This window comes from Salmo salar, chromosome ssa04 (genome assembly GCF_905237065.1).
Source record: "Salmo salar chromosome ssa04, Ssal_v3.1, whole genome shotgun sequence".
In the NCBI taxonomy this organism is placed as follows: Eukaryota; Metazoa; Chordata; class Actinopteri; order Salmoniformes; family Salmonidae; genus Salmo; species Salmo salar.
The window spans coordinates 12,827,644-12,840,170 of NC_059445.1; the positions used below are offsets into that span (position 1 = coordinate 12,827,644).

Sequence of the window (12,527 nt, forward strand, 5' to 3'; positions counted from 1 at the left end):
TTTTGTGCAAAGCAATGATGACAGCACCTGTTTCCTTCCAGGTAACCATGATTGACAGAGGAAGAACAATGATTTCAAGCACCACCCTCCTTTTGAAGCTTTCGTCTGTTATTCGAACTCAATCAGCATGACAGAGTGATCTCCAGTCGTGTCCTCATCAACACTCACACCTGTGTTAATGAGAGAATCACTGACATGTCAGTTGGTCCTTTTGTGGCAGGTCTGAAATGCAGTGGAAATGTTTTTGGGGGATTCAGTTCATTTGCATGGTAAAGAGGGACTTTGCAATTAATTGCAATTCATCTGATTACTCTTCATAACATTCTGGAGTATATGCAAATTGCCATCATACAAACTGAGGCAGCAGACTTTGTGAAAATTAATATTTGTGTAATTCTCAAAACCTTTGGCCACGACTGTACTTTGCTCTATTCATCTTTGATCCTGACTAGTCTCCCAGTCCCTGCTGCTGAAAAACATCCCCACAGCATGATACTGCCACCCCCATACTTCACCGTAGTTATGGTGCCAGGTTTCCTCCAGACGTGACGCTTGGCATTCAGGCCAAAGAGTTCAATCTTGTTTTTCATGGTCTGAGTGTCCTTTAGGTGCCTTTTGGCAAACTCCAAATGGGCTATCATGTGCCTTACGTCTGCCCACTCTAGCATAAAGACCTGATTGAAGTGCTGCAGAGATGGGAGAACCTTCCAGAAGGACAACCATCTTCACAGAGGAACTCTTGAGCGCTGTCAGAGTAGCTATCAGGTTCTTGGTCACTTCCCTGACCAAGGCCCTTCTCCCCCGATTGCTCAGTCTGGCCGGCGGCCAGTTCTAGGAAGAGAGAGTCTTGTTGGTTCCGATCTTCTTCCATTTAAGAATGATGGAGGCCACTGTGTTCTTGGTGTGCCTTCAATGATGCAGACTTTTTTTGGTACCCTTCCCCAGATCTGTGCCGACACAGTCGGTCTCGGAGCTCTACAGACAATTCCTTCAACCTCATGGCTTGGTTTTTCCTCTGATGTGCACTGTCAACTGTGGGACCTTATATAGACAGGTGTGTGCCTTTCCAAATCATGTCCAATCAATTGAATTTACCACAGGTGGACTCCAATCAAGTTGTAGAAGCCTCCCAAGGATGATCAATGGAAACAGGATGCACCTGAGCTAAATTGAGTCTCATAGCAAAGGGTCTGAATACATATGTAAATAAGGTATCTGTTTTTTTTTCTCGTTTTTTTTAAAAACAACTACTTTCACTTTGTCATTATGGGGTAACAAAATGTGGACAAGTCAAGGGGTCTGAATACTTCCGAAGGTTGCTGGATGTCACGTGACCTATATCAGTACACTTAACTTGAACATTATGAAACATATATTCGATCAAATAAACCTCATGTAGCAAATAGGCCATACATTTTTGTTGACCAAATTCAAAACTCATTGACCGCCATACAAAAACTCCTTGCTTGGTTGGCGAAACAACCCCACTTGCTGGAGGGAGAAAGATCTTCAGCCAAATTGGGCCTCACTTCCTCTTTGTTATAGCTAGTACACACCAGTAGCACAGAACAATCAGCCAGATACTTCACCAGTTGTATAAATGTGAAGCATCTGGTTGGCGTCTGGTCACTCAATGCTAAATATGGTGATGAGGAAGCCCAGTGGCCGGCAATGGGAGAAGATCGCGTTTGGGCCGACATTCTGCTAATTTTCTCATCTATTAAACATTTGATCTCCATACAGTATTGTTTCCAAAACTAGAATCTGTAACAAGCTGAGTTTTATAGACTTTACCCTTTGCCAAAGTAAAACATTTTTTAGGTGTTCCATACCAAAAATATGCAAATAAATGCTAGAACGCGCCAATAGGATCTCACTAGCTCATGCATGCTCTGCCCATCTTCTTGGTTGTTCTGCCAACTATGATTAATTTGCTCCCATTGGAAATGACAAGCTCTGGTTTATCTTGGGCACAGAAGGTTTGTGGCACCTTAATTGGGGAGAATGGGCTCGTGTTAATTACTGGAGTGGAATGGTATCAAATGTGACTCATTTCAGAAAAACCTAGGCGTATGTCGCGGGTCACTATTTCACAGGAGAGCCATTCGAATACCAACTTTTTTTTAATCAAAATGCATTTTTTTGGCAGAAATGTCTTCTGGAACATAACTTTCATGTGCCTTAAAACTTGTATGCCTTCTGTAAATACAAATAAAATTGTTAAATACCGAGCCTAGTTGGTTTAGGCACAGAAAGACAGCAACCTTCCCGCTAGCCATGATTGGCTGAGAGAGTGGGCTGGACATGCCGAGTGGGCTGGACATGCCGAGAGATGAGTTCGGATTGCTTCTGTCCATTTGAGCTGGTCAGTATGTGTAGGTAATCCTGTCTAGCGCAGCTTTTTTACAAATATATTGCATAGTAGAACTGCATAAGTGTTGCTCTCCACTTTCTGGAGGACCAAGTTTTAATCAGTGGAATTAGAGAATGATAGCTAAGGAGATGGAGAAAACACCTGTCTCCGGATTACATCTTCAAACTAAGGGCAACCATGGTCACAAATACATCAAACACGTGGTTTCTGGCCATTATAAGTCGTTCTCCCCGCCCCAGCCTTCTGTGCTCTTGGGTTAGTTATAAAAATCTTTACCAGTAGTGTTCTTCGCCCCCACCTGCCGGGCACTGTTTTCCCGCAGTTCTGTTAACGACACCGGCAGGTGGGAGCGGAGGACACTGTGCTAGCTTGCCAGCTCATCCTGCTGACGCCGGTACACAGCAGGCGGGGGCGATGACGTGTGTTAGCTAGCTAACAGTGTCGCTGACTAGCAAGCTAGCTAGTTAGCACATGGTGTCGCCCCAGCCTCCCACCTGTTGTGCGGGTGACCGTTAGACAGTGTCCTTTGCCCCCCCCCCTTGTCAGGCATGGTTTTCTTTTGCTAGCTAGCTAACAAGCTAGCACAGTGTTGCTAATTAACATGCACACAGTGTTTCCCCAGCTTCCCGACTGCTGTGCTAGTGGGAGTAACCGGTACAGTGTCCCACTAGCTAGCAAAGAGGACTCTGGTACACAGCAGGCGGGGGCGACGCAATGTGTTAGCTAACAGTGTCGCTGACTAGCAAACTAGCTAGTTAGCACATTGTGTCGCCCCAGCCTCCCACCTGTTGTGCTAGCGGGAGGTGGGGGGCGACCGTTAAACAGTGTCCTTCGCACCCGCCTGTCAGGCATGGTTTTCTCCGGTATGTGGGGGCGAAAGTGTGCTAGCTAGCTAACTAACAAGCTAGCAGTGTCACCCCAGCCTCCCGACTGCTGTGCTAGCGACCACTAGACAGTGTCCCACTAGCAGGCAAAGAGGACTCCGGTACACAGCAGGAGAGGGTGAAACATTTATTTCCCTTTTGAGCCACATTCAAAAGGTGTCACAGGAGCATGAAGATGTTGTGCCCGAGGGGTACATTCATGCAGGAACCAATGGACTTATCGGGGCGTTCCTACAGATGCAGGAGGGGAGGGGGAGTCCCTAAAGATGTAGGAATGCCCACATGCAACAACGCCCCGAATTGCAGGCTGCAGTTGCACACTATTGGAAATTAGTAAAACAAAGATGGAGTTCCTTCCTCTAGAGCTTCAAAGACAACAGAATGACAACATGGCGATTCCTGAGATGCAGTTATCTAAACGCTCCAAAGAAGAATGACTGTTTTACTCGCAGTAATAACGTAAAAATATCAATTAAAATGCATTCAATGTTAAATACTTGTATTAATGTATGCATGAAAAGCCAGAGGGTCGAACGGAGTTTTAGCAACCCACACACCGAACGCCTTTTGCTCGGTCTCATGTCATTCAGCCCGGCAATTTCACAAGACGGCGACCAACACGTTAATTGTCTTGCCTATACATTATACATGTCAAATTATTAACACAATGTACAAAATATCGACACTGAACGTAGAGCTTGTTGGCCAGTTTCAGTATGTTTTTTGTTTTCCTTCGTGGTAGTTGCGAGGAATAATATGGCTGGAAATAAACATTCGTTGACCGCTCGTAACAGATGCTGTAAAGAAGTCGATCGAACTCGACTAAAACAATGGAATTGCCATGGAAACGCATAGGGGGAAAGGGCTGTGGAGGAAAGATTCCGAATTTCTTCATTGCCCCAACGAAATTAGTTTACATTTAGGCAATTTATTTTACACAACGTTAAGGTAAAAATCGGAGTATAACGCTTATATGGATGTCAACAACACGTCATCGTCACCAATCAACTGTATTACAGTTAAAAAACGACTGACTACCACAGATTTCTGTACGCTACCTAACAAGTTTAGCTCTATGAACGGGAGTTAGTATTTAGCAGTCACTTCTTCTGAACTTTAAAGTGGCAACTTCTAAACATTATGCAGCGAAAACAGCCAAACAAATCAATCGGATTTAAGTAACCACATTGTGGGCCTGTGACAATACATAAATAATCCATTATTTGAGACATCCACTTTGTTTGGCGCACATTCAACAAATCTGACCTATCTAATCAATGGAACGGTCTGCATCCCATTGCCTCCTTTACCTTATCCACACAGGCGATGTTTTTCCACTCCTCATTTGCCCGGCGTTTGCTGCAATAGCCCATCCGTGACAAGGATCGGCGAGTTGTGCGTTCAGAGATACTGTTCTGCACACCACTGTTGTACTGCGCCGTTATTTGTCTAATTGTAGCGCGCCTGTTAGTTTGCACGATTCTTTCCAATCTCCTCCGACCTCTCTTATCAACGAGCTGTTTACGCCCACTGGACTGGCGCTGACTGGATGTTTTTTGTTTGTCGCGCCATTCTCGGTAAACCACAGACACTGTCGTGCGTGAAAAGCCCAGGAGTGCGGCCGTTTGTGAAATACTGGATCCGGCGCGTCTGGCACCGACAATCATACCACGCTCAAAATCCCTGAGGTCACTCTTCTTGCCCATTCTAACGTTCAATCGAATAGTATACCTAGACGCCAGGCTGCCTGCTTTATATAGCAGGCCACGTGACTGTCTGTAGGAGCAATCCATTTTCGGGAACGGGGTGGTGTACCAAATTATATATGTTTAACCCCTGGAGTGGATACTGTATTGAAGCCATCTTGGCACTCCTCAATTGTAAAACATAGTACTTTAGAAGCTATAGAAAAGCATTTGTCTACATTCGTTTTTGACACATGTATTCTATTACAGACAACTTAATACATACTTTTAAATTATATGAGCTAAACATAAAAAAAATATAAAAATGTTCCTTAAACTCAGCAAAACTCAGCAAAAAAAGAAACGTCCCCTTTTTCAGGACCGTTTTTCAAAGATAATTCGTAAAAATCCAAATAACTTCACAGATCTTCATTGTAAAGGGTTTAAACACTGTTTCCCATGCTTGTTCAATGAACCATAAACAATGAATGAACATGCACCTGTGGAACGGTTGTTAAGACACTAACAGCTTATAGATGGTAGGCAATTAAGGTCACAGTTATGAAAACGTAGGACACTAAAAGAGGCCTTTCTACTGACTCTGAAAAACACCAAAAGAAAGATGCCCAGGATCCCTGCTCATCTGCGTGAATGTGCCTTAGGCATGGTACAAGGAGGCATGAGGACTGCAGATGTGGCCAGGGCAATAAATTGCAATGTCCGTACTGTGAGATGCCTAAGACAGCACCACAGGGAGACAGGATTGACAGCTGATCGTCCTCGCAGTGGCAGGCCACGTGTAACAACACCTGCACAGGATCGCTACATTCGAACATCACACCTGCGGGACAGGTACAGGATGGCAACAACAACTGCCAGAGTTACACCAGGAACGTATAATCCCTCCATCAGTGCTCAGACTGTCCGCAATAGGCTGAGAGAGGCTGGACTGAGGCCTGTTGTAAGGCAGGTCCTCACCAGACATCATCGTCAACAAATGTCGCCTATGGGCACAAACCCACCGTTGCTGGACCAGACAGGACTGGCAAAAAGTGCTCTTCGTGGTTCTGTCTCACCAGGGGTGATGGTCAGATTCATGTTTATCGTCGAAGTAATGAGCATTACACCGAGGCCTGTACTCTGGAGCGGGATCGATTTGGAGGTGGAGGGTCCGTTAAGGTCTGAGGCAGTGTGTCACAGCATCATCAGACTGCCTGCAATGACAACAAGCTCAATCTCAACGCTGTGCGTTACAGGGAAAACATCCTCCTCCCTCATGTGGTACCCTTCCTGCAGGCTCATCCTGACATGACCCTCCAGCATGACAATGCCACCAGCCATACTGCTCGTTCTGTGCGTGATTTCCTGCAAGACAGGAATGTCAGTGTTCTGCCATGGCCAGCGAAAAGCCCGGATCTCAATCCCATTGAGCACATCTGGGACCTGTTGGATCGGAGGGTGAGGGCTAGGACCATTCCCCCCAGAAATGACCGGGAACTTGTAGGTTCTTTGGTGGAAGAGTGGGGTAATGTCTCACAGCAAGAATGGGCAAATCTGGTGCAGTCCATGAGGAGATGCACTGCAATACTTAATGCAGCTGGTGGCCACACCAGATACTGACTGTTACTTTTGATTTTGACCCCACCCTTTGTTCAGGGAAACACTATTCAATGTCTGTTAGTCACATGTCTGTGGAACTTGTTCAGCTTATGTCTCCGTTGTTGAATCTTGTTAATACTTAAATACTGTACAATGAATTTTGTCCTTGAAACATAATTGAAATACTGCAGAATAACATTAATTCCTATGGAGGACTGCTCCTACTATGGAGTGCCAATATGGTCGACCGGTGGCTTCAAAGCCTCAATGGCCAATAAATAGCATCAGCAATCCAGGGTTTATATACATCATTGGGTCCACCTAAAACTGACCACAGAGTATGTAACAAATCAGCTTTAATTTGCCAGAAAATAAAATAGTTTATGAATATCAAATCGAACAATATAACATTTGTCGAGATGTGAGGCTAGGCGAGTAGAAGATAATCTGCAACATTGTATCTGGCAATGGCCCCTCAATAACTTCAATCGACTGTTAGCAAGCTAGTATTATAAACTGGGTGGTTCGGGCCCTGAATGCTGATTGGCTGATACATTTGGTATACAGTCTGATATACTATGGCTATGACAAAACATTTATTTTTACTGCTCTCATTTCATTGGTAACCAGTTTATTGGTTAGAGCATTGGGCCAGTAACTGAAAGGTTGCTGGATCGAATCCCTGAGCTGATAAGGTAAAAATCTGTCGTTCTACCCCTGAGCAAGGCAGTTAACCCACTGTTCCTCGGGCTCCGAAGACTTGGATGGTGATTAAGGCCGCCCCCTTAAATGCGGAATACACATTTCAGTTGAAGGCATTGTTGTACAACTGACTAGGTATCCCCCTTTTCCCTTTATAATTGGCAATAAGGCACCTTGGTGGTTTGTGATATATGGCCAATATACCACAGCTAAGGGCTGTATCCAGGCACTCCACGTTGTGTCATGTAAAGAACAGCCCTTAGCCGTGGTATATTGGCCGTATCACAAACCCCCGAGGTGCCTTATTGCTTAAATATAAAACTTTACATTATGGCTAGGTAGCTTAAGGGGGGGGGCGCTAATGGTAGTTATAGCCTACAAGATGTGGATGACTCGAACTAGTGAAACATTTGTTTGCGTAGCTAGCTAGCTAGCTAAATATCTGGGTCCCTACTGAATCAGGAAAAATGTCTAAGACTCCGTTTATCACAAATATAGTTGGACATGCTGTAAACACAAAATGTATTATTGCTGGGGGATATATAAAAGTGCACTGTAATAAAGGGCACCACATTTGAGCATTTATGCTAGCAACAAAAATGGCTACCAAGGTCAATATAAAATAAACCATTCCGTCTCTCTAATGCATTGTGGAAACGTTGACCTCCTACAACACCGATGTAGAAGTTAAATGATTGAGACAAGTTTGCAATTGAACCGTGTGTGTGTGCAACTGACCAGGAGGCTGCGAATTGGTTAAACACTGCCCAAATTCCAGCAAGCAAAATAAAATCGGCAGTGATGCCCCATTCATGTGCAAATTGGAAATGTCAGACTTGCTAATAGGTTTCAGTTATACACATGCTACATTCAACCAGTTAGCATTCCTAGTTCTGACCAGCACTTGAATGTGGCATAAAGCCTGGCAGGCTGTCTGGTTGGCAGTTAGTAAGTTGCTGGTTGGCTAGCTAGAAATTACGACATGTGCAGCAACCTATGACATTTGCCCATGTGTACTTTTGTTAGGCGGCATAAACAATCACTGATATCTTACAACGTAATCAGATGTATGAATTCAGATCTATTTAGATCTTTCTCTGTGACACGATCACAGGCACCCTACATCTCTATGACTCCCCACGAAGTAGAGTGAACATTGACACAGATACTTATGACTGTGGCGTCTAACCTGAGAGCACCAGTGTACCATCAGAAGAGGGGACCACCAGTGTACCATCAGAAGAGGGGACCACCAGTGTACCATCAGAAGAGGGGACCACCAGTGTACCATCAGAAGAGGGGACCACCAGTGTACCATCAGAAGAGGGGACCACCAGTGTGGAGACGCTGCATTCAGACTCAGTAGCTTCTTTCTCCTGTACTGTTGATCCCCAGTTGGACTTGAGAGACAGGATAGTCATAGCACAGAATATTCCACTCAAAATTCAAATCCAAAGTTGACATCCTCCGTCCAGGCGATGCCTTCAGCTCTTATGCTCCTAAAGACCCAGGCAAAGACCTCACCCCTGTGCTGGGGGAGCTCAAGGCCTACATCAGCCAGGTAGATGACCACCTAGCCCTGGGAAGCTGTGTAGGAAAGTGCCAGGCTTCAGATGGCCCTAAAGCCAAGCCATTGGAGCCAGCGGAGAATAGTGCTAGGCCCTGCTATGGGCAAGAGGCCTACAGCACCATCGCATTGTTGGGAAGGGCCTGTAAGTAAGCTTTTCACTGTTAGTCTACACCTGTTTACAAAGCATGTGATGAATAAACTTTGATTTCATGTGTTCCTAGTGCTGTCTTTTTACCTTCCTTCCCATTCAAAATAAAATAAGCTGCAACATGTCATCTCGTGGAGTGACTTTGAAGTATCCATTGAGGCATTTGCTGCATATTGTGTGATGAGTGTTCTAGACTTTTCCCCACTGAGGCAACCCATTGCACTCAGCAGGAGTTGAGCGACAGGCACTTGTAGCTACAACCTTGATTTGTGCAACAGGCGGCCACACTGAATCTTAGCTCGCTCTTCACACAGTTGCTATAGCAATACATTTTATTGGAGAAAAAATAAGGAACAGAAAAGATGAAAAGAAGAAAGAAGAAATAAACCCAACAACTTTCTCTTCATAATTCATCCAACAAAATATTAAAAGCACAGACCCAAAACTAGATACAGTACCAGTCCCAAAGTCCTCACACAGGGATACATAAAGGGGGAGTTGACAGTGAAAAAGTGGAGTGGTGCGCTCCTTGAGGATGGCTCTTGGTTCCATGGGGCGGAGGCAGCGCCACTTGAACCACCTGTCCGGTACAGTCTTTCCCCACACGGGAGCTCAAAGCTGGGGTAGAGACGTGGAGTAGGCAGGGTGTGGGTGGGTGTCAGGGTGGAGAGGGAAGGGGTTGGTAACTTGATTGGCTTTCGTTTTTTTCTCATAATCATAATTGTCTTCAGGCTCTTGCTTTCTCTTCTCTCCTTGGACAACCTCAACTTCTGGGGGAAATGGGAAAGGGTTATTATATTATACTTCGTAAAGTATCAAAAAGTGAAACTTTTTAACATAAGATTATGACAAAAAGTACAAGAATGACATACCATCATCATTGTCGTCCTCATCATCAATACCAAGGTCTTCTTCCTGGGGAGATAGGACAGTGCTTTCAAACCATATCCCCCGGTGATCTTTTGGGTCACAAACAAACCAAAAAAAGGGGCTTTACCTCTTCGTCGCCGCTGACTTCATCATCCTCCTCGTCAAAGTCTTCCTCCTTTCCATCCTCATCCTTCATTCCTCCTAAAAAAAAAAGAGCAAAGAAATACATCACATCCACTGTCGAAAAACCCAACACAATAGAATCCGCTTGCATGAGTCCCATGTTTCATGAGCTGAAATAAAAGATCCAATAATTTTTCCATTCGCACAAAAAGCCTATTTGTCAAATTTGTTTACATCCCTGTTAGTGAGCATCTCTTTGCCGAGATAATCCATCCACCTGACAGGTGTGGCATGACAAGAAGCTGATTAAACAGCATGCTCATTACATAGGTGCACCTTGTGCTGGGGAGAATAAAAGGCCACTAAATGGTGCAGTTTTGTCACAACACAATTTGCATTCTGATTGCTGTAATGTCCACCAGAGCTGTTGCCAGAGAATTGAATGTTCATTGCTCTACCATAAGCCGCCTTCATCATTTTAGAGAATTTGACAGTACGTTCAACCGGCCTCACAACCGCAGACCGTGTAACCAAGCCAGCCATGACCTCCACATCTGGCTTCTTTACCTGCGGAATCGTCTGAGACTAGCCACCCGGACAGCTAATGACACTGTGCATTTGCACAACCGAATAATTTATACACAAACTGTCAGAAACCGTATCAGGGAAGCTCATCTGCGTGCTTATCTGTGTGCTTGTCCTCACCAGGGTTTTGACCTGACTGCAGTTTGGCGTCGTAACCATCTTCAGTGGGCAAATGCTCACCTTTGTGTATTGCATTGTGTGGACGAGCGGAATGCTGATGTCAACGTTGTGAACATTAGTGGCCCATGGTGGTGGTGGGGTTATGGTATGGGCAGGCATAAGCTACGGACAATGAACACAACTGCATTTTATCATTGGCAATTTGAATGCACAGAGATACCATGATGAGATCCTGAGGCCCATTGTCATACCATTTATCTGCCGCCATCGCCTCATCTTTCAGCATGATAATGCAGGGCCCCTTGTCGTAAGGATCTGTACACAATTCCTGGAAGCTGAAAATGTCCCAGTTCTTCCATGGCCTACATACTCAGACATGTCACCCATTGAGCATGTTTGGGATGCTCTGGATCAACTTGTACGACAGCTTGTTCCAGTTCCAGCCAATATCCAGAAACTTCGCACAGCCATTGAAGATGAGTGGGACAACATTCCACAATCAACAGCCTGATCAACTCTATCCAAAGGAGAAGTGTCGCGCTGCATGACGCAAATAGTGGTCACACCAGATACTGACTGGTTTTCAGATCTACGACCCTACCATTAAGGTATCTGTAACCAACAGATGCATATCTGTGTTCCCAGTCATGTGAAATCCATAGATTAGGGCCTAATGAATTTATTTGAAATGGCTGATTTCCTTATATGAACTAACTCAGTAAAATATTAGAAATTGGTACATGTTGCGTTTATTTTTGTTCAGTGTATAATGATATACCATTTAGCAGATGCTTTTAGCCAAAGTTGCTTGCAGTGTTGTGTGCATACATTTTACATATGGGTGGTCCCGGGAATCAAACCCACTATTATGCCATTGCAAGCTCCACGCTCTACCAACTGAGCTACAGAAGACCCACATTCTCAACTCAAATTACAACTGCATTTTCATTTTCTTATACTTCCTCAAAACATGGAAAAAAACAAAATGGTTGCCAACCCTCATCGTCGTCGTCCACCCAATCCACGTCAGATGCCTCTCGGTCCTCCACATTGTACCCGTCCAGGTAGGTGAGCTGAGGGAGCAGCTTGAAAACACTCTCCCTGTAGTAGTTCAGGTTGGTCACCTCACAGTTGAACAAGTCTAGAGACTTCAGGCTATCCAGCTTTTTCTGTGGGACCAAATGGGTGTAGGGTAATTAGGGGGTGAACAACACTGCCTGAATAAATCTCTAATTAGATTTGAGAGCACACCTTTTCCCCATATAGGCTAGCAAACTAATGTTGACCAGAGCCACATAGGGAAACAAACATCACACTGCCAACTAGGTCTATGGTCAAAACTCTATATAGGGAATAGTGTCATTTGAGGCATAGCCTGAGACAATGAGATGGTGTCGCAATGTATTGTGCTCTACCGGGAGTTTGGTGTACCTACCAAAGGTTCCAACGTGCTGATGTCTTTCAGTTTGTTCCCGCTTAGATTTAGATGTGTGAGGTTGGGGAGTTTCTCTGCTAGCACGTCAAGGCCACCAGAGATTCTGTTGTCACTGAGTTCCAACTGCAACATAATGTGAAGATATACAGTGAGCTCCAAAAGTGTTTGGCCACTGACATTTGTTGTTTTGACTGTACAATTTGAAATGATACAACGACTGTGGTTAAAGTGAAGACTGTCAATTTTGAGTATTTTCAAGTGAGCATTTTCAAAATTACAGCACTTTTTGTACATAGTTCTCCCATTTTAGGGGACCAAAAGTATTGGGACAAATTCACTTGTGTATTAAAGTAGTTAAAAAGTTGAGTATTTGGTCCCATATTCATAGCACGCAATGACTACATCAAGCTCGTGACTGCACAAATTTGTTGG

General features: G+C 44.6%; 1 protein-coding gene across 6 annotated transcripts in view; it reads right to left on the reverse strand.

Moving 5' to 3' along the window:
• LOC106602331 (acidic leucine-rich nuclear phosphoprotein 32 family member B) overlaps positions 1-12,527 on the reverse strand; it is a 32,516-nt gene that overhangs the window by 6,402 nt on the left and 13,587 nt on the right. For 2 of the 6 annotated variants that reach the window (XM_014194904.2, XM_014194903.2), the window contains exon 1: positions 4,569-4,999. In XM_014194904.2, coding sequence (XP_014050379.1) covers positions 4,569-4,964 — 396 coding nt within the window. In that variant the 5' untranslated portion in view covers positions 4,965-4,999. Of the gene's footprint in view, positions 1-4,568; positions 5,000-9,280; positions 9,733-9,834; positions 9,878-9,959; positions 10,034-11,657; positions 11,830-12,095; positions 12,219-12,527 lie in introns of those variants that run through there. The other 4 variants (XM_014194908.2, XM_014194907.2, XM_014194906.2 and 1 more) reach the window with 4 other exon arrangements.